Source organism: Amia ocellicauda, chromosome 8, assembly GCF_036373705.1.
Source record: "Amia ocellicauda isolate fAmiCal2 chromosome 8, fAmiCal2.hap1, whole genome shotgun sequence".
Classification (NCBI taxonomy): domain Eukaryota; kingdom Metazoa; phylum Chordata; class Actinopteri; order Amiiformes; family Amiidae; genus Amia; species Amia ocellicauda.
In genome coordinates, this window is record NC_089857.1 from 27185923 (window position 1) to 27209094 (window position 23172).

The following is a 23172-nucleotide window of genomic DNA, read 5'->3' on the forward strand; positions in this document are numbered from 1 at the left end:
GTTTCTTTCATTTTTAAATCTGTATTGGTCAGTAATACAAGGAAATACAAGTTAAGGAAATTAATTAACAATTTAAGAATTACAATAAAATAGTGTTCTAAACTGTGTTGGCCTGCTTTACAGTGCCAAAATGTAACACTACAGATATACTTGTTGACATAATGTGTTTTTCAATTTTGCACACAGTAATTCGAATGTCTAGTATGGAATGATTGTTCTATAAAATGATTGAGATTAATATTTATTTATTTCAATTTGCAAGACTTCAGCCCAAAGCAGGTTGAGTATGGGACTGTGTAATAAAAAAACACAGCAGATGAAAAAAAAAGATTTAAGTATGACTGTCCATGCAGGACTTAAACACCTGTGAGATCAAATGAAACATTTCTTCTTTGGTTCTTAAAATTCACACTTTTCTACAGATACATCAAGACTGTACAGTTGCTGGCAGTGCTGCATAACATATTAGCCCTTTTTAAAGTTCCAGTGGCAAGAATACATATTGCTAATGTAAGCTATTACAACTTGAGACACACGCTTGCTTTTCTCCCATTCTGAAACAAACCGCTATCAGTGGAATAAGGCTTGTCCCAATCCCTCTTGTAATCTAGTGCACATCAGTATATACAGTTGCTAAAAAAGGTTTTATGATCTGCAACATTATGGGATTTCCTGGTCTGTATCTTGTCTGTGTTACACTTTTATGATCTGCTATATGCTCTGAGGAGACAATGGGGCTTTTAAATGGAAATTCCCCAATGCTGTAAAGTAGAGGTGCACATGTACGTGAGAGATAACAAAAGAATAAGCGATGTAAGGTGCATGAACAGAGTCATAAAATAAAGTGAAAGGTTAGCACTGGATATTTCAATTTGCTTCTGTTACAATTTGCATGCTGGTAGTAAGTAGCCAGTGAGTACAGCAGAGGAATTTACATCTACGGCAATAAACCTGGGGGAAAAAAAATCTTATCTTTGTGTGTCTTAGTCAATAGTCACCATTGGCATGAAAGGTAGTTAAGGGAAACCAAAGCTATTGTGCTTTAAGTAGAAGATAGCCAGTGTTGCAGGCTAGGAAAATGTTGAGGCAAACCAGTATGGGTTTTCAAACTGTAGGAATACCATGAAACCCTATTCAGACTCTAAATGAAGTCAGATCTGTGTTGATGAATTCTCTGTATGCCATTTAAATGTATTGTGTTGGCATGAATTTGGAGAAGACCACTGCAACATCATCCAAAAAAAGGCAAACCTTCATCAGGGCATTTATTATTCCCATTCTAACACCTCTATAGAGGTAGAGAACAGGTGTCAAGTGTATTCAGTCACAATTAACATGCACAAGCGATGCAGGAAAAAAGTCTAAAAGAAAAACTAAATTAATTTACAAGAATGATAGCACCAATTCTTAATTTAATCCATATGGTTAATAACTTATAAGTTTAGGAATCTAATGAGCTTCCATTTGTATTAGCCTTTGTGCTCGATCTGCTGTAATAACATACTTTATATCTGACTCTAGGCTGACTGTGAACAGCTTAATTTATTTTAAGGCCTAACTAAACAAAAAGTGACTTAGTTTCCACTTTCATTATGACACTTTTATTTTCAAAAGTGAAACCAAGGTGCCATAGTAAGACTACATCGCTATAGTTATGACTTTTTGGGCAAGAATGCAGTCAGACCTCAGGTTCGAACTGCCCTCACATACACACATAAACTCTTGAGAACCTATGGGGGTGACATTGCCATATTGGGCCTTTTTTATTATCTTAAACGTACATTTTATTTTTTTACTTTTCACCCAACCAAGAATCTGTAATTATTCAGCCCACTACTATTAAATTGTGCTTCTTCGACAGGGATGAGCCATTTTTCACACTGCAAGCTCAGAATGCCTGTGGTCCAGCTATTATGCAAATAGGGGGATGTTATGAACCTGGAACTGCTAACAATCTGAGCCTGCAAGTGCTGGAGAAGCTACAGGGGTCCCTGGTGGGCAATGATGTGCCCAGCTGATTCCTTCTCTGCCATAGAAAAAAAAAGTATTACAGCTAGAGATGGGTTTGATGGGTGTAAAGTGGGTGATACATGATGATCAGATTATGAATCAATGTTCCCACCTTAATATATGTATTTTAAGAGGCCTGAACATCTTTCGGTTGTTGTGGACTACTTGGCCATTTTGCAGAAGTAGTAGTGAGCAAGCGCTGGGAGGCACTACTTCACTGCCACATTCCTTAATAATGGTCAGTGGGTTAGGTTTCAATGCTAATGTGATGTACAGAACAAAGTCAGAGTCCTTTTTATGCTTGTGGGGTAGTTATTGGCACCACTCTAATTTACCCTGCTACACTTGAGAGGACACAGGACCATAGAGCCCTGCTAGCCAGGGTCACAAGTATAGGTCTTTTGCTTAATTTCTTGTGTTTTTTTTTTTTTAATTCCAGATAGAAGAAAGAAAGTTGAACAACACCACCAATGAGACCACCTGCATTTTCCTGGTGAACAGGCCTTATGCCATCATCTGTTCTGCAGTGGCTTTTTACATCCCCTTGGTCCTGATGGTCCTGGCCTATCAGCGGATATACGTCACCGCCATGGAGCACGCTCGGCAGATCGGGACCCTGCAGAGAGCTGGCTCGGCGCCTGATGCCTACGACGGCACTGACCACCAGGGCTCCAGCAGAATGAAGGTTGAGACCAAAGCGGCCAAGACGCTGGCCGTCATCATGGGCTGCTTCTGCCTGTGCTGGGCCCCCTTCTTCATCACCAATGTCATTGACCCCTTCATCGAGTACAGCGTGCCTTGGCAGATGTGGACTGCGTGGCTCTGGCTTGGCTATATGAACTCGGGTCTGAACCCTTTCCTTTATGCCTTCCTGAACCGGGCGTTCAGACGTGCCTTTCTGATGATACTGTGCTGCGGAGACGAACGCTACACCCGGCCAGGAAGTTTCAGCCCATCCAGGCCATACACGACATCGGTCAATGGGACTTCCATTGCACTGAGGTAAGCTCATTTAGGGTTTTTATTTTATTCTTTCAGCAGTCTGGGACTGTTTCCAAGAAGAGGCCGGTATTTGAATTGCTAATATATTTCACAGTATATTTTGTTTTTCATTGTTATTCCAGTTTGGAATCTCACTGCCCTGACCCTTGGAGTAACACAGGCTGTAGACAGATACAACACATCCATCATTGTTAAGCCATTTGCTGAGATTTAGTATTGTAGGGAGGAGTAAAGTAGCCCTCACTGATGTAACCCTGCAGGCTCACAAGTGCCTGGTAAATCACAGGAGTTACTGTTGAGCAGAAAGCTGAATAAAACATGTCCAACTCTGAGCCCAGCCAACCCCTCAGCAGGTCCGAATCTCTTCTTGGGGAATCCCCACCACAGCCAGCTATGATGTAGTCAAGATCCACACCAACTGCATTCCAGTTCTGTGACTATACTTGTAGAACCTGTAGTCCAAGCAGTAGCTGTAGTTAGGTGAACAACATTTTTTAAATTTTCTGATCATTGCTCCAGAATAAAGTCCACATGAGTCCTTATATTTGTTCTTATTCATATTAGTGTTTCAAGGCCAAGCATCAAGGGCATGTTTGTGATCACTTAATAGGAGAGTAGTTGCTGAATTACTTGTTTCTTTATGTTTATTAGTTTTTTATTTATTTGGAATATCTGAATATAGTCCATAAGCCTGCGTCCATTCCATTAATTTTCTTCAACTTCATGCCTTGTGAAATGGAAGGTAAATCAAAATCAATTTTGTTTGCTCCACTAACAAAATATCCAAGCTTCACATTTAATTTCAAACAAATCTGAATATGTTCTAAGAAGAAAAGAAAAAACATATGAAGGAAAATAAAATATATTAGGTATTCACAATCTTGTGTTGTTGTTTTAATTTGTGAAGCGCACTGTGGCAACCTTCCTAAGGGTGCTATACTAATTAAAATTGATTGATTGATTGATTGATTGATTGATTGATTCAGCAGACGTTCTTATTCAAAGTAACTTACAGAGTCTCAGGGCAGGGGTGGGTATAATATCAACAACTGGTACTGCAGACTCTTGTAGATATTACATGAGGTTTACATCTCACTTAAAGGATGGGGCACAAAGAGATCTATTAACTTACTCAAGGTTAAGGACAGTAGATGTACCTGTATGTTTGTTTGTATCAGGGCAATCAAAATACACAATAATATAATTGTTTCTTTATATGTATTTTAAAGATTGTACGGTGGATCCATATTGATCAAAGGATTGTTGCTTCCCTTGCTCTCTTGCTTAGTCAGGGTTTGTTTGTTTGTATTGTTTGTGTTTTGCTAACTAAATAATATAAATAACCTTATTTAACTTTTTTGTGAAAAGTATTATTGATATTATAATATATTGTCTTGTATTCAAAATGTAAGATTTATATAATATATATATATATGAAGATTGAAGTACCCCATTTGTAGGCAATATATGTTTACATCCAGTCCTTTTTGATCCAGACCTTCTCTCAGTCCACTGAATTATCTGCACTTAATGAATGAAAACGTGGACCAAATCAAATCTTCAGCCTAGCCTCCGCTCAGACTATAGGTTGAACCCTATGCAAAGTATGAAAATAATTGGATAGTTTCGCACTGCATGTTTTGAAGGATTCGACTTCCTATATCCCTGTCATGTAGTGGTGACCTGATTAAAAGTTGACAATTGCAATTTGGAAGGGGTATAATAGAAACAAATAGTCCAACTTATTTAAAATAAAAATATATTGATATAATAATTATGACAACATGGGCCCACCAAAGTTGAAATACAGTACTTGGTATAATTTGCAATTGGAGGATGTGTCGAAGTTTTGATTTGGTCCAGGCCAAACCTCTCTGTTTGCAGAGGTTTGTGTACACTTGATGTGCCGAGTGTTATAATTGTGCCCCTGATTCATTGCCACCAGGGTTGTTTATTAATGAGTTATGTTGAAATTTAAGTATACTGCTGTACACACTCAACTATTTTTGCTTCTCAGAAGTATTCAGAATGCAAATTAATTGCTTCTCCTAAAACGGCTTGTTATGGTTACTCTAAATGGCACCATTTGCTGTGACAGTGGGGTGTCCACTTGGTGACTGGCACCATAGGAAATGAAGTAGTCAAGATTTCCCTCGAGTGTTTCCCTTCAAAATACTGTGTAGGTCCTCGCCAGTTTCCACTGCACAGTGAAGTATCCATTATGTCCTCATATTCATGAGGTTTGTGGTATCTGAATTGATTATTTCAGACCTTCATGTACTGCCTTGTATAACTTATGGAATCATTTTCTCATGACTGAAGATTTCATTTGCTATGAATTCTCTTCGTTTCCCATCTGTTTCATTAGCACATATCTGTGCTGTTGCTAAGGCTGTGAAGAGAAGAGTGGAGAGTACTTAATGCTACGCCCCCAGCTATCCTGCTGCCTGTCATGATTATAATTATATTATCATGCCAAACACTACAGAATGGCTTTTTAACTTGCTTAATTATTTGTTAATTATTCCATTTAGCCTGCCCCGGCTCCTCTCTGTCACCCACATGTTGCCTTATAGTCTGTGTCCTCTGCATCTTAGCTCCAGACTTGATTTGCCACCTGTCCTTTGAAAGTCTTTACACCAGAATGTTAAGGACATCCTTGACTCATTGAAAAAAAAAAAAAAAAACCTTTTGCACTTTTCATTATTCTGCTTTTTTTTGTTTGTTTGCTGGTTTAACTGCTTAAAAGGTTGAGTCAGTGACTAAAGTCATGAGTACCAGGCTCTGGCAATAACAGTGAAGATAATCATGTTGGGACTGCATAAATCAAGTGCATGTGGATGATGAGAGTTCTTCAAAGTGTGTACACGGAGTTGAAAATGCTTCCAAGTTCCTCAAAGTGTTTTCCCAAAGTTCCACATTCTTTAAAACTCTTGTCCAAAATTTGAATCCCAACATGGATACTTGAATTCTACTTCTGAAAGATACCAGTATTTATAAGAAAAGCCTATATAAAATGAGCTCTCTGTCTCATCTACATTTACACTAGACCTGGTATTAGTTATTAGGTATTAGTATTGTAATTTAAGAGTGATTGCTTGCAGATCATGTGCACATGCTTATCTGACCAGAACAGTTAATAAATAAAATAAAAAATATTGAACAAGTGCAGGTCTGCAAAGTTACCAGAGTTCCACTGCCTTTGACTTCCTCTTCCTCTGAGGCCTTTGTGTACATTACACTAAAGGGCAGAGATTTAGAATGTGCCTTGATGTTGTAAATCTGAAAGCTTACTTCACCTCCCATCACTTCCTTTCAATTAATCTCCCATCTTCTAGCAGGAAGTGGTTTGAGATCTAACAGTCCATCTCACAGTCACTTACTAATTTATTTTTCTTACACTTTGAGTTCTTCATTCATTTCTGTCGGAGACTAACAATGCAAAACTGATATATTCAAAATACCTTGTGCCAGGCTCTCACTCTGGCTCACTCTGCTGTGGCTGTCATCCAGTATCTCATTCTCCCTGCTGGCCCTTCATGCTTTTTATGCAGGGTTGTTTTTTGTGAATGCTACTTCCCCCCACATTCATGAGATATGACATTCTTCCATTTGAAGGAGCTCTGACAGCCAAAAACATACTGACATTTTGTGATGTTAGTTTTATTTAGAACAACAGACTGTATAATCACTATGTTAGCTGTTCTTTGCTGTTCTTTTTTTCTTATTATTATTATTCAGTCTTTCTTGGTGATAATATCTTATTCATCAGTTTAATTTCATTACCTGTTCTCAAATAAGCCTGTATTAATTTATCTGGCCATAAAAAGGACACCTGTGAAGTCCTTGTAGCAGCTTTTGGCCTGTATTTAGCTCCACACCCTGCTATACTACTGATGTGGGGATATAGCAGTAAAGTACTGAGTGGTGGCCAAGGGTGAAATAAGTCCTTGATAATGCTAGAACACTCCTCTTATCTGCAGCATCACTAACGCAACTACAACACAACAATATACCCTTAAGAAGTGACTGGAATAAATATACTTTATGACATCATATGATTGCTTAATTGCTTTATTGCAGACTCTAAAACCCGTGGACCAATTGTTCACTGAAAAGTATGCAGCAGTGGATAGTTTCGTGTGTTAATGGTATGAGAATTGTTCTACTCTCCTGAAATAAATATATCTTTATCAGCCAGTTCAAATCCATTGTGGTGGCGTACAGAGCCAAAATTATGACAATTGTATCACTGTCCAAGTATTTATGGACCTAACTGTAACTCTTACATTATTCTGCCTGTTTTTAAACTTTCTGTTTCAGTTTAGACGATCCACAGACTGTACATGATTTGCATTTGTGTGTAAAAGGGAACCAGACTTGAAACAGAGCAGAATTGTGACAAGATGGCTAGAACGCACCGAAGCATGCACCAATACATCCATATCTTATAACTTGACCTTGAGGTAGATGTCCATGCAAAAGAATAATATCAATCTGTGGAGATCATGGACAATCTTCTCTTTCTGAGGGTGCACTTTATAATGCGGCATGGCTGGCTAGTAGCCTTTCATGTTTGCCAGTTGGGTTTGTTCATTGGTTGCGACTATATTTGTTCCATGAATGGCAGACGACTTTTTAAATTATTATTACATTTCATGTCATTATAAGATTCACAGATTATTATTATTTTGGACTCCCAGGGGAGTGAAAGATGCACAGAGTTATTGGTATCTCGTTAATAAACTAATACATTCCAATCAGACAGAAGCACCACAACACTGTCAAGCACCACTAACACAATAATTATCTGAAAAGCAAAGTCAAGTGTGTGGACACCTGTGTGCCGCCAAGCAAACTGCTGATTGTTTCAGGATACAGTGGAGATGAATCGATTTGAAGGACAACTGTGATTCAATGAATGGTGTGATAATTGCAAGCACAGATCATACCACGTGTTATTCAAAGCAATTCCGTTTTCCAGCATGTAACTGTTTGAAAGAAAAAAAAAATGGTGCCATTAACCCTTGCAAGGCATTCTCAGGTTCTAGCAGCACAGAGGTTCCACAGGAGGAAAGTGATGGGAATTTGCTTTGTTTTGAGATGCTATATGAGTTAAAGCCCAGCTTGGATTATAATGAAATATACCTTTGAAACAGATCAAGCAGCAAAAGCCTTTTTCCTATCATGTTTGTTGTTGCCTGGAGCTAGTTAAGTGACTGGAATGAGAATGTGGCAGTTTGCCTTACTATCTTTGCCCCATTAATCAATCAGTTGGCTTGCCCAAGTAGATAGCACCCGCTCCTCTAGGTTAGACTGCAGTGCTAGTGGTTTTGTTAACCATCATACTAGACGTTTCTATTTGGATCTTTTGTTCATGTCTTACCTACAGCTGCTGTCTTGGTTTTGTTGATGTATTTACTAAATCAATTTGATTTACGACCAACTGAGGTGAAGTGTGTCTTGCGCACCTCCTGATGGAAACTGTAATACAGGCCTGTTCATGACAAGGGTTGTCTTTCATTGAACAACTGCATTTGTTTAGTTGGAACTTTCTAAGCATAGTCAGCTGTTAAACAATTGGGAAAGATAAAAACTTAAATTTAGAAAGAAGAGGGAACCATTCGGCCCATCTTGCTCATTTGTTTTTTAGTAGCTTGTCGATCCCAGAATTTCATCAAGCGAGGAACCGGGAGAGTCAACTTTCAGCTGTTTTGCAGTTTTGACAATGATCAACAGGCCCTGGAAATCGGTTTGTTCTGGGCACTCCTAGTCTGTTCAACACTTTGGCCATTATGATTTTCAGATTATTAATTACGACACTGTGTCCTTCTTAATAGTTTGTTCCTTATTGGAAATTTGCGTAAAACATTTTTTTTAGTACATTTACCATTCGCTATTCATCTTCTACAGTAAGGCCTGTTTTATGTCTAAAACACTTCACTAATTCCTGCACTGATAATTTCCTGTTATCCTATTGGAAAACCTTTAAGTGTAAATGTAAGTTAGGCCTTTCTGCAATATTCTTTCTGAACTATTATTTTGTTTTACTTGCACTTGCACTTTAGTGTATTTATTTTTGTTTCGCTTTGTCAAGGCAACGTAAGGGCTTTCATTGTCTTTTTTAAATGAAGCCATTAAACCATTTATGCCACTATTTCCTACACTTTCATTTTTTTAACTTTAAATTTCAATTTGCTCTGTACCTCCAAAAGTACATTTTGTAAATGTGTTTTCAACTGATTAGGCTACACGTCTGTGGTTGCATTCCCAGTGTACTTCTCCTAAGTTGTCTGTTGTCTTCATATCCTGCTTTTCTGATTTAAGGAACCATAACTTTATAGTCTACCTGTAAATTAGTAAATATACTTCAAAGGTGGCCATGTCATGTTCACAGTTACAGATTGGTATTGGTTATCGGAGTATAACAGCTGTACAAAACAATAGAAAAGTTATCCCTAGGTGACACAATGAGGGGTAGATGAAAAACCTGGATATTGAAATCACAAGCATTCCATGCAGGGAAAGCAGTGCCAACACCAAGCACAGCTGAGTAGTTATTCAAAGTGGAGGAATTAATAGAAACAATACTAGGAAGTATAGTATATTTCTCATTAGGATACCATACACTGTGATGTTATTTTTAAGTCAAAGTGTAATTTTTGTTACTTTTTTCTGTTTTGCCTGGGTAAAGTGGTGAACCCATGCACTACATTTTTCAAGCTGTTCCAAGGGTCATGCTTAAAAACTGTTTAAAAGGCTTGGTTTCAAAAAAATGAAAACGTGCACAAGCAAAACAGAAATCAATGATTAGGCTGAGAAGTTAGTCATTATGTTTATTTATATGTATTTGTAATAATATAATGCAAATATGTTGATTATACAACATCATGAAATGCACAAATTAAAATGTTGTCGTTTTTGCTATAGTTTCTAATGTCAGCTTCCCACCTTTTTAAATTATTATGGTAAAGGTCCATTCCATGTCTAAAATTATGAATAGAAAAGGCAAAGGCAGTACAGCACTAGATTTGCATATCTGCAGCTTAAATGTACATTACAGAAGATGTCATCATAGTCACAAACAAATGTGCTTATTCTTGATTATCACCAGCAGTGTTTTCCAAACAGTGTGTCTGGGTATAACCAGGTGTCTTACATCACATTGTAAGAATCACACAGGAGAAAAACTAAGTAAATAAATACATATCAACTTTACTTGTATTGAAATTAAATGAGTTTGTGCCCAAATCAAACAACTGTGCACCTCCAGATGAACACCATCTCATTGAAATGACATCCATTTTTGGGTGGGATGCGCAAGTGCACTTAAGTTAAGTAGGTGTGCCTTAGGCTGCACAGAGAAAAACGTGGTTCTACAGTTTATCTTTGTCTAACATAACAATTACGAATATCTAGTGGCTACACCCATCATTTATAATTTCACTTTTCGTCACTTTCGTTTTAAAAGCTCAGACTGTATAGCCATTGGTTCAGTAGTTTTTTGTGGTGCATTGGTGCATTCGAGTTGAAGTTCGTATAACAAAGTGAAAGCTTCAGTTTCACCAAATTGTCTGGCAATGAGACCATATCTTCAGTAAGAGTAGTTAAGCAGTAAAAAAAAAAAACAGTTGCAAGATTTCTTAGCCTCGAGTGCAATACTTATACCTGTCATCTCATTTTTTTTGGGAAGTAATTAAGTAATGAAATAGTGCAGGTATCTATACATCTTATCTTAGGCTGCATTTACAACCTAATAAAAGAACAAGAGACTGGGACAAACTTGTACAGAACAAGGTGATGTCTGGATGTTCAGTGAAATGGAACTACAGTACACAGTATCCCATATGACGGGTAGTGTCATTGCACCACTGGTTTCTGATATACTTCTGTTCTATACTTCTATCTGTTTTTATAGGAAATAAAGCTGGGACTGTTCACAAGTGTTATTATGAGCATATATTATGTCAGCTTGGTTTGAAAGTTGGCAAAATTGGTTGCAAAGTCACTTCTCAGATCTTACTCATGTCACTTAATAGACTTATTTTTTATAGTTTATATCTGGTGCATCATCTGTCCACTTTATACACCATTAAACACATCAATGAAGTGATTTGGTTACATCACTTTGCAAATAACTTCCTATCTATTTGAAAATCATGATCTATATTACCACACATATTAGGACAATAGACTAACACCACAAGGCAGCCCACAATGTATTCAGTAGCTTGTAGGCCCCTCTTTGGCTTTAATGATATGTGATCATTTTATTAGCTGTCCAGAGGAATATTCTTCCCACAGCATATTTTCTATTATATCATGATAAGGCGGTCCCTAAGGACTTCTTATTTGCCTGCCCAGTAATGTCATTGTTTATTTCTGTGGGAATGTAGGACTGATGAAGCCACAATAATGTTTTCAGCTTGTTTTTCCTTGAACATGCAGAACATACAGGGAACTGTAAAAAAAACAAAAACAAAAAAAACACCTACATATTGTAAAGTAATTTAACAAAACAAAGCAGGAAATAAGGTAGTGTAATAGTCATTAAAAACATTGCACTGATAAAAATTATCAAATTTAATCTTATTATTATAACTAAGAATGCATTGTACAGTTATACCTCCCACATACTGTTTTAAAACAGAGATGTAGGGCAGTGCAAAAAACATTTCACAACTATTATTATTATTATTATTATTATTATTATTATTATTGAAATACATCCCATTCATATGCCAGAAAAATTCATCCAGACGTGTTTGACAGCAATGTCCTGATCTGTTTCAGGGATTCCGTAATGTTAAGATAATATCATGTAATCAGTGTTTTATACTGTTACAGCAATGAGTACATCAAAATGATAGAATACAAATGAAAGTACATACACCAGTAATGTAGATTAGGTGCAGGTCAGTGGAAACAATGTACTATAATAAGGAAGACCGCACACTAAAAATACAGTCCCAAACAGTTTAGTTAAAAATAAGTTGTTTCGGCAGTTGCGTGACTTCATCTGAGTCATCTATGATAAACCATAATAATGCAATAATGATACCATGCTAGAGTCCATTAATCCCTGGAGATACGCGAGAGTTGGAAAACATTGCATAGGCGAGAACTGCATAACTCGGAGCAATAAACACTATAAAATACACACTGTAAAAGACACTTAAAATGTTAAATTGATATCAATGACAACCTTAATCATTAAGAACTATCACTGCTTTATGTTTCTGTGTTGTGTAATCATATTAGTCATACATTTTAGGAGTCGAAATGTTATATTAAAACGTATTGAATCAAGCTAACTCTTCACATCAAAAGTTTATTTAAGCACTTTAAATAAAACTAAATGAGAAGAAAGTTGTCCCAGTAAGCATATTTCTGGTTTATTTTTAGATTTATTACAAGGCTTTAGTAAAATAATCAGGTTTAATCAATCTTACCATCTCCCTGGACTCTGGAGTGGATTTTATGTGAAGATTGACAACAAACACGTGGTCGTGTATGTGCGAGAATGTCACACATTTCTAAATGGATTCTTCTGTTTGGATGTCCATTTATAAATCGTGTTAAAGCAAAAATTGCATAACTCGAATTTGCGTATCTCAAGGGCTTATTGTAAATAAGTATCCCAATATTTTACTAAATCTGTTTTGTATGCTATCACAATGCAGGATTATTACAAAATAAATATGTTGCATGCTTCAACAATTTTTACACATTTATACATTTTCTGAATCATTGTTATATTATTATTATTATTATTATTATTATTATTATTATTATTATTATTATTATTATTATTATTGTGGTTATAGTAGTAACATTTGTGCTTTGAGGGAGTGTGTTTGTGTGTACATTGGTTGGCTTCTACCTTGGTCCACTGCAAGTCTAATGCAGGCCCTAGCTATATTAAACAATGGGTCAACGTAGTAGGTAGTAGAAATACTTCTATCATGTATTTAATTTAATAGCTTGTAATAAACACACAGCTTCTTGTTGGTTAAAAGTCATGTAATTACCAACACCAAATCAATATATATTAATACTAGCAGTTATCTAGAAGGACAAAAATAAAATCTGCTAAAACATTGTGCCTTTGTGGGGTAGATGTGGAAACTGCTTCATCTATCGCTCAATCATCAGTCATCAGTTTAGAGTAGCTAGTCAATCTAGTCAACCCAGGACCCAGGTCTCTGTGAAACATAGAATCAATGTTTTTATATTTGCTGAAAGAAAATACAATAGCAACCACATTTATTCAGACCTTTGATTAAGTGTTTGATTTCCCCTCAGCAAAAGAGGCGCTTATGTTGAGAACAAAATCATACACAGTCATGAAGGCAGATGTATTTTGCTTTAGAGCTGTTTTGGTTTTTCTTGGCCTGGTTGATAGACAGATGGATAAAAACATACCAGGATATTTTAGCCAATTAACCCTGGCACAAATGAACTTTCCTACATCATTGCACACATCGAAGTCTGTGCCCAAATGGTTATGGGAGCACAGAATCAATGTACTTTATTGACCTTAAGAAAAGGCACTCCATGAACACAAGCCATGCAAACTTGAGGAGCTGGAGAGATTCTGCATGGAAAAGTGAACACATAGCCCACACAGGAAGATGATTAAACTATTACAAGTCTACACGCAGCGCCTTTTCCACCATATTTGAAGCTAATCTGAATTCACAAAATCCTGTTTGCTTTAGTGCTTAAAATAAATGTTTTCTATACATTTTCTTTGGCTGATATGCCATTGATACCATATTGATAGACATATAAGTCTTTATTTTTAAAATAAATAATAAAATACTGAGTTTTAACCTGCTTTTTCTGTCTACATCAACTTTTTGTCACACTTCATGAAGGGTCTGAAGACATTCAGAGGCTACTGTATATATTGAACATTTAAACATGGAGTTCAAAATTTGTCACCATCTTTAACTTCGTACGGATACTTTCTAATTGATTTGCATAAACATGCTAAGTTGAATGTAGTTAATTGTTTTCCCTCCGTATTTCAAACAAAACTGGATAGCACTGATACTGCCTCTACAGTTTGTTCTTGGAATAGAGGCTTAGTATTGGATTACTGATTAAATTAAGCCATTGCTTGGTGCATTACCATTTCCCCTTACTGTAAACGGGATAATTAAATATAAAGGAAGTGGAGTATAATTTATATGTTGATATGTTGCTGGTTCTTCCTGTGTTAACATCTTGCTAGCACTGCAGTTTATGAGATATGAAATGTATAAACAGAAAGCACGAGTAATTTAAAAAATGCTCCACCTGCAATGTAAGTGAAATATAAACTTCTTGGAATTTCACACTCACTTTTGGGATTAGGACTTTAAAATGGAAAGCTGTACAATGCAGTTTTCCTGATCAATTTAAGTTTGAGTAACATATTAATAAATCAAATGATTGCTCATCGAGATAGAGTTTTGGGTCTAATGATGATGGACATATCTTCTTAGGCTGTTCATGGTGTGTCAGTGAAATTGTATTGCTTCACGTCAGTTTCAGTTTGTGAGATTTCTGAAATGAAACTGTAAAGATAGGAAATCAGTATCTTGATAAAGAAGGTTTATGCTATGTAGACTCCATTAAAGGTGAGTACAGAGTGTTCTGCTCAGTTTCCAGCAGTTGTGAAATCCCCACAGAGCTGAATGCCCTTATCAAGGAGATAGGTCAAGAAACCAAAACGAATGTACTCACAGTAACCTGGTTCAAAGTCTGACGATGATCAACCCAGGGACTCTTTTGTTTTATAGCTGCTAATAGGCTATGTAAAAACAGTGCACTGTTTCTGCAATACTGACTTTAACACCGCCCAAACAATTGGCTGTAGCTCTACCATCCTAAAAGGCTTTTTTATAGACATTAATAAGTGTGAAAAATTCAATCTGAACACATTTGCAGCACGACGGGTACTGCTAATGTACATTTCTAAAGCACTCTTTTAGCACGCTTCATCTGAATGATTATTACTGAACATCGTATATATTTTGGGATAGTGTAAAGTCTGTCTTAATTTGCATTATGTGTATAAATCTGTGAAATAATTAGATTTAAAAAATAAGAAGAACATGTTAAAAAATGCAGTGGGTTGGAATGAAGGGAGCCCACATTATTACCATTTTTCCTTTTTCACACTACAGAGCTGGACGCACCTCCTGCATTTAGCATCCTTTCATAAATATGGATAATTACTTAATATTTAATACATTAGAATGCCAACTGGCATAGCAGATAAATATATATGTATACATAATTTCTTTGATTATTGGTATTTTTTCAGTTTTATTTTCCACATTATATGGCCACACTCTGCATGCAAAAAATGTCTTTGTTTTTATTTCTTTAACGAGGTTTGATTTGTTACCACAATTATGCTCATTCGAAAACATGTTGAGTTTAAAAAAAGTATTTTGACTTGACATTTCTTTCATCATATTTTCTGTGATTATCAAAGAATTAGGTGATAATACTTAGATAGACTCAGTTAAGCAGTTCTTCCATCATATAGACATATAGATATACAACAAACCATGATTTCCTTGAGCATACTGCAGAATAAGCCTCTTTTAAGGAAGAACTTCACTTTAATTTTAGGTGCATTCATGTCCTCTGAACCAGATATCAAACATGTAGTGTCCATTCAGAATGGGGAAAAAAGGATTAGAAAGAGACAAAGATAAGCAATCTAACACACGTAAGTATATAATGACTTTAATTATCTTAGGGATTAAATTAAATTCAACTGCAGTTTGTTTTAAGTAAACAATAATCTTAATCTATATACGTATGCATATATGTATCAGAATAGAAACAGTCTTCCACACTGAATAAATGGCTTCCTTGTCACATGAAATAGTAAATCAAGGTTAATGGAAGAAGTAAGACTAGAAGACACACTGTTATTTAGTTCTGCCAAAGGAGCAATTATAAATCATATTAATGTGAGCCAGGAGTCTGCAGTATTTCAGAGCTTGGGTGAAGAAGGGTGTGTAGCTGACAGGGAAGTCTTGACACTTTCTTCATCTTTTCCTAAAACAAACAAACACAAAACTGGCATGATCTGTATTTTTCTTTTGTATGTCAATATACAGAAATCACCATGGATGAAATGACTTTCAGTTAATTTTATTTTTTAATTATGTTTTGAAATAATTTCTCACATCAGTGGTGTCCTGGAAAAAAAGCCTTTAACCATTAATTAGTTCCAATTAGATCTTTTTTTTTTTTTAGGTTTTTGTTTTCTTTTTGTTTTTCTCCAGGATACACTGAAATAAATACTGTAGTGCCACTGTTGTTCTTGCTTTAAGCTGCTTTATATTCCGTTATAACCTAACACTGAATGTATAGCACACTATAAAATTAAGATGGCATGCATTGCTATAGGGTCAGCACAGAGGCACAGTAGCGTGCACTGCTGCTTCACAGCTCCCGGGATCCAGGTTCAGTTCCAGTCTAGTGTGTGTGTGTGTGTGTGTGTTTTCTGTAACATACTTCCATTGCCTCTACCACACCACTTTTGGTCTTTTGGAAGGTGACAGAAGACAGAGTGTGTAAGCATGCTGGTCCCAGATAAAAGTGATAAGAAGGAGAAATGCCTCTGGTGATCTGACTGAGGGTGTCGATAATTATAAAATATAAATAATGTGTTCTTCCAACACCAGTAGTTCAGTCTCATAAAGAGAATGCAGTTACTAAGCAACAGACCTAACAACAGTGTTGGCTCTCAGGGAGTTACATTGAATTCTCGTGTTTCCTTTGACAATTCAGAGGTTAATCATGGCTATTTTGGTACATTGGTCAGCATGAAAGAAGAACCATCCATTTTGATAGAATCTCCTTTGTTTCACATGTTGTTTTTTTTGGAATCAGTGTAAAAAAAATTTTTTGCTCTGAATAATATAATTCAAAGTTATTGTAGTGTAATCTTTCACACTCTTTGAAGTAAAATATATATATATTTGCTGCATTAACAAATTGGCTTGCCTTTCATGGCTGCTTTCCTGGAATTTTTCTTTTAATGGAAAATTTTGTCATATTTTCTAAACCCAGATGCACATTGATTCCCTGGTAAAGTCATATTTTAGAAATGTAATGTTAATAATTGTCCTTCACGTGTTGATGAATGGTTTTAGTTCTGTTTTTTTGAGGTCTTTGGATTGTATCTCACTTATAAAGCTTTGGCAGCTTAAGGTTATGTGAGAATAACAGGAAAGCACCTTTCACTAAATTAACACTGATTTATTTTAAATAGAGAGTAAATGTAGAAATAAAATGTTGGTGTTTACCATACAGGAAAACAAGTGTGAGGAATTCAGGAACTGAGGCTTTTTTCTGTTCTTGTTTGATTAGGAAGGCATGGAATTTAGATGTGTCACGTTATGCTTCCTATTGCCATAGAAACAATGTGCTTAGATGCAAAAGACTGTGGTCTGTCTCTGTTTCTTTGTGTGATTATTTACACGTGAAATAATGGAAGAGCGACAGAGATGGAGTGTAAAATCTTGTTTACATGTGAAGAGGCTAGACAGCATTGGAAAAACATTACATTTTCATGCAGAAATGCTCATGACATGTGAACATCCACTGTTCCCAATTGAGAAAACCAGCTTGAAGCAGTCTAGCATAGATCTCTATAATCCTATGTCTTCACTAGTGGCGATCTTCAGGTGAACACTTTCATTATATAGCCCAAAATTATTATAATTTTCATTCTTCAATGGAAGATATGTGAGATGCATTAGCTGCTCATCTCTTGTAAAATAAATTGACCTCATGGCAATGTAACCAGGTATAGGTCTGAAGTCAAACAAATCCCATGGAAATTCCATAAGGTGTCTACTTTAAGAATTTAAGAATTAGAGGGCCTCCTATACAGTTTTATTGAAATACAGCTAAGAAAAGAAAAAATCAGAATAATTGATTGATTTACATGAAAAAAAAAATGAACCTTGTTCAAACAGAACACAAAACCTTTGCTGTCAGGTTAGTGCAGATCTATCTTTTCACAGTTTTCCCTCAAGTCAGGGCAAGTGTCACTTTGTCACACAGTGTTGGAAGCCTGTTGCTGCCTATTGCTGTCCTTTCACTCCTAGTCATGTCCCAGAGTGCACTTGGGATGTTTGTGGTGTTCTTTACCACGCTCAGATCATCCTTCAGCATTTGGATAGGGTTAAGGTGAGTGGAACTGGCAAAACTAGCAGCAGTGCTACTCAAATCCATCCTTTCCTCTTTCAGATTTTAGTAATTTAGGTTTAGTTTGGCAGTGTATTATGGGCCATTATTTTGTTGAAAATAAATTCAAGCAAAAGATGTCTTTCTGAGCGTATTGTATGTTGATATGCATGAATGATCTCCTGATCATTCAGGAGCATCTCCTGATTTTGGTCTAAAAGATACTGCATGATAAAACCTCCTTGTTTTACTGTAGCCATTACAAAAAGTTTTAACAATCTCACATACACTTGAAGCAGAACAAATGCCAGTTTTTGTTTTCACAACTTATTTGCAAGGCCAACTTACACCTCTGTATCGTGCTTACTTACTGTATAACAGAAATATGAGGAGGTTTAGTGTTGTATCTGAAGTGCTATAATGGATTAATTCAGTATAATAACACCCATTAGAATACATCCATCTTATTTGTTTGATTGTTAGTAGCTTATGCATCCCAAGGCCTCATCCATCTTTTTCAAAGGGGGATCCCAGTGAATGTGCTTCAGCAAAATGGTTGGCCAGCTTGTTGACGACTCCCATAATGCTTTGTATACAGATGGGCCTCCTGTTTTCAGTCATAATTTCACATCCTCTAATTTTCTAATGTGGGATAATTTTGACAATTTTGATACACATTCTATGCACACAGAGCACATTTCCTTGTTTGCACATACATTATCTTGAATAAAACATATAGTTACTGCTGTTGAAGTTAATTCAAGGTTTTGTTATATTTGGAATTGATTCAAATAAGCATGTTTGTACAAGTATTGATCTTTTATAAGGCCAGGCTATTTAAAGCAGAGCAACCTCTTCTGGAAGAAAGCAATGAACACAGCCACACCATAAAAGAAGCTGAGAGAGCTCTTAAATTACTTTGCGGCTCATAAAACCACTCATGTGGTCATGTTTAGGCACAGATGGACAAGCAAAGTTTCATAGCGATATTTATAACTATTCCTACTCAGACTGTACTCAGGGCTGGATTCCAAATTAATAACAATTTTATTTACATTGTCTGTATAAAAAAAGACCAGACCAAACAATCTACAACTTCTCTGAACTCAGAGAAAGAGTTAAATTACCTAAGGAAGTACAAAACACAGTGTATAGTTCTCTTACGGGGCAGTTAGGGGAGAGTTATAATATGACAATGGCTCCATCAGTTCTACTTGCTGTGAAGTCAAAACAAACACAATTATAAGAAGTACAGATACAGTTATTTTTAGGCTATTTAAATGCAAGACTAAATACAGATAGCATTAGCAGTAATAGTATGGATCTTCAGGGTGGGTAGCAGATAAGTTAAAAGTGCAAGTAGGAGGATTGAAGTATTACAGGTGCTGCAATGCTGAATGAAGTGACATTATTGTCTTTTCTAAGAGTGAACAGCTTGAGTCTCATGGCTTAAGCAGATTAACAAGTAAGAACATAGCTTCCTATCAGCAATCATCTGTTAATTAACTCAGCTGTATTTGACCTCCAGATACGTAGTTTAAAAGAAACAATGTGGTCTTTTTAAACAAATAACACGTCATAGCAAAGAAATCAGAAGTTTCACTGAAATTATCTGTAATCTATAGATTTTTTTTGTTTTGTTCAAAAGGTTGCCAGGCAACAGGCAGTGCTCTAAAATGGTCAGAATTAAATATTACACTTAAGAGGTGGGTGGCTGATGGGTGAGTGGTAGGGGGTTTTGATAGAGAGGAGACATGTTCATATGTTTATCACCCACATCAGTGACATTTTCTTCTGCTAATGTCTTTATCAATTCATTACATACTCTTGAAATTCGACCTTTTACAATTCAAGTCAAAATGTGTGGCGCAAAATGTGTCCAAAATAGTCTTAAGCATGGCTCATTCACTGTAGGAATTTACCAGCCATCATCTGTAAGATACGATATTTCAACCTTTATTTGTGTCTGCCTTTAAACAGGCATGAAATCGTAATTTAACCTGAGAGGCCAAAATCCACATTTAAAACTAAATTAAAGATGCATTTTGAAGAAAGTCCCTGGTAAATAAAGCTGAAATTAGCTTATAATGTGCAATATTTAATATCTGCTTCAAAACTCTAATTACCATTTAAAAATTATTGTCTTTATTGAATTCACCAATTATGTTATGATGAGAAAATAAGATTAATTGTTGTTTTTGTTTTTTCATTTATATTAATAAAATATAACCGTGCTCTTTCCCTAAAGAAGATGTCACTACATTAGCCTCAATAAAAATGCTCTTTCAGAAGAAGCACATCTTGACCAACTTAATCCCATTACCCTCTTCCCAATGCTATCAATTTATTCCTGCAAGAAACTAAAAACTATCAATTTGGGCAGAAATAAACTGTATTATTTACTTTATTATATGTACTGTGCTTCAATAACCCATACACCCTCTGTACTTGTCAACTTTGAAAAGCTACTCAAAACACTAAATATACTAAATATACTAAAAATACAGTACTGATTAAATATGTAGCACAATATTCTCGCTTCTGCAGGGGATCGCATTATGTTTTTTTTTGTTTTTTTTTAACGCAAATCAATTCAGTATTTAAGAGAGACACTTTTTGAATGGCTAGAAATATGAAAAGCTTATAAGGTCAACATATCAGTTTTGACAGGGTGCATAACTATTAAGAAAACAGGAGGGAAATGATGAAAGGGCAAAATACTGAGTATAGTAAGTAGTGAGAAAATTGTGTATTGTGTATATTGCTCAGAAAGAAACAGTAAGAGGTGCCAGGGAAGGTGTATAGTGAGAGTAGGAAAGATAGGGATCAAGGCTGAAACCTTAGTATTGGAGAAGACAGAGAGGGTGGAGGAATCAAGGGGGATGGAGATGTGATATAGGGAATGTCAGGTTTCAGAGGTTAGGTTTTAGGTGATACAAATAGATACATATGGCAATTATAAACAATGTGAATGTTTTCATGTTGTAGTGATAATTCAACAATGTCTTCGTATACATTTCCCCATCAATCCACATTTCTTATGCTTCAGGTAGTGCTAAAGTGACTTTAACATTAGGTAGTATTATTGCAAGAAAGCTACTTAAAAGCTACTTTCTGACAATGTTATGTTAATCTTTTAAGAGTTTGCATCAGGTTTCATGCTTGTTTCATGCTTTTACAGCCTAGCATTGTTTTGTCAATGAACGATTGCCTTCTGAAATATATGTCACTGTGTTTAGTGTTCATCTGAAGCATAGTTTAGGAGCTGCTGGGTTTGCATTCTATAATGACAGCAGCAATTCAGGAAAGGGATTGTGGAGGAGTGACATACCAAGTCTTTCTATACTGAAATTAATCTTAACTCTCTATAAGTAAGATATAGCAAGGATTGCTTCCTCCCCTCCAGGTATATGGTACTTGATTTAGTAACAACTAGCAATAACTAGTTACTTTGGTATCCTATGATTCTGTATAGTTATCAGGATAGCATTAATCAACAAGCATTTTGTTTTTGATTATCTCTTTCCTTGCCAAGGACATATTGTGCAAAGATGAGATTTCCCCATATCAAACTGTACACATACTGATCTACAGTAAAATGATCAATCCATTCAGCAGATGGCAGCCACATTTAGCTGAAGCTAGAGTGAGAACAGGTTTCTGATGCACAGAAGTAAAGAGACTCAAATGGGCAGCTTCTTGGGCAGTTTAGTCCAACTAGTTTAGAAAACACATAGGCCTACGTGTTATAGCAGGTTAACATTATGTCATGAATGTTTTTGACAGTATTAAACTCCCTAATCATAATGTTCAACAATGCATAATTCGTGTCTCTCCCTAGCATTGGGCATATCCAACTCATGTCATTGGAAATATGACATTCAAAATAACTTAAACTACAAAATGAGATTGAGAAAATTCTCATACTTCGCATCATCCTATAATATAACATCATCCCCACGATGCTTTGTATTTAGTACTGGATGCTCTACTTTCTTTTAATGCTTCCGTATAATCAATGGTCATTTGGGGTCATATCCCATCGCTGTCTATTGTTGTGTGATTCATTAATAGACAAGCATGGGCATTACAAGTACACTCACCTAAAGGATTATTAGGAACACCATACTAATACTGTGTTTGACCCCCTTTCGCCTTCAGAACTGCCTTAATTCTACGTGGCATTGATTCAACAAGGTGCTGAAAGCATTCTTTAGAAATGTTGGCCCATATTGATAGGATAGCATCTTGCAGTTGATGGAGATTTGTGGGATGCACATCCAGGGCACGAAGCTCCCGTTCCACCACATCCCAAAGATGCTCTATTGGGTTGAGATCTGGTGACTGTGGGGGCCAGTTTAGTACAGTGAACTCATTGTCATGTTCAAGAAACCAATTTGAAATGATTTGACCATTTGTGACATGGTGCATTATCCTGCTGGAAGTAGCCATCAGAGGATGGGTACATGGTGGTCATAAAGGGATGGACATGGTCAGAAACAATGCTCAGGTAGGCCGTGGCATTTAAACGATGCCCAATTGGCACTAAGGGGCCTAAAGTGTGCCAAGAAAACATCCCCCACACCATTACACCACCACCACCAGCCTGCACAGTGGTAACAAGGCATGATGGATCCATGTTCTCATTCTGTTCACGCCAAATTCTGACTCTACCATCTGAATGTCTCAACAGAAATTGAGACTCATCAGACCAGGCAACATTTTTCCAGTCTTCAACTGTCCAATTTTGGTGAGCTTGTGCAAATTGTAGCCTCTTTTTCCTATTTGTAGTGGAGATGAGTGGTACCCGGTGGGGTCTTCTGCTGTTGTAGCCCATCTGCCTCAAGGTTGTACGTGTTGTGGCTTCACAAATGCTTTGCTGCATACCTCGGTTGTAACGAGTGGTTATTTCAGTCAAAGTTGCTCTTCTATCAGCTTGAATCAGTCGGCCCA

General features: G+C 36.3%; 1 protein-coding gene across 1 annotated transcript in view; it reads left to right on the top strand.

Moving 5' to 3' along the window:
- LOC136754752 (5-hydroxytryptamine receptor 4) overlaps positions 1–23172 on the top strand; it is a 108548-nt gene that overhangs the window by 36362 nt on the left and 49014 nt on the right. The window contains exon 6 of the mRNA XM_066710867.1: positions 2450–3012. Coding sequence (XP_066566964.1) covers positions 2450–3012 — 563 coding nt within the window. The remainder of the gene's footprint in view (positions 1–2449; positions 3013–23172) is intronic.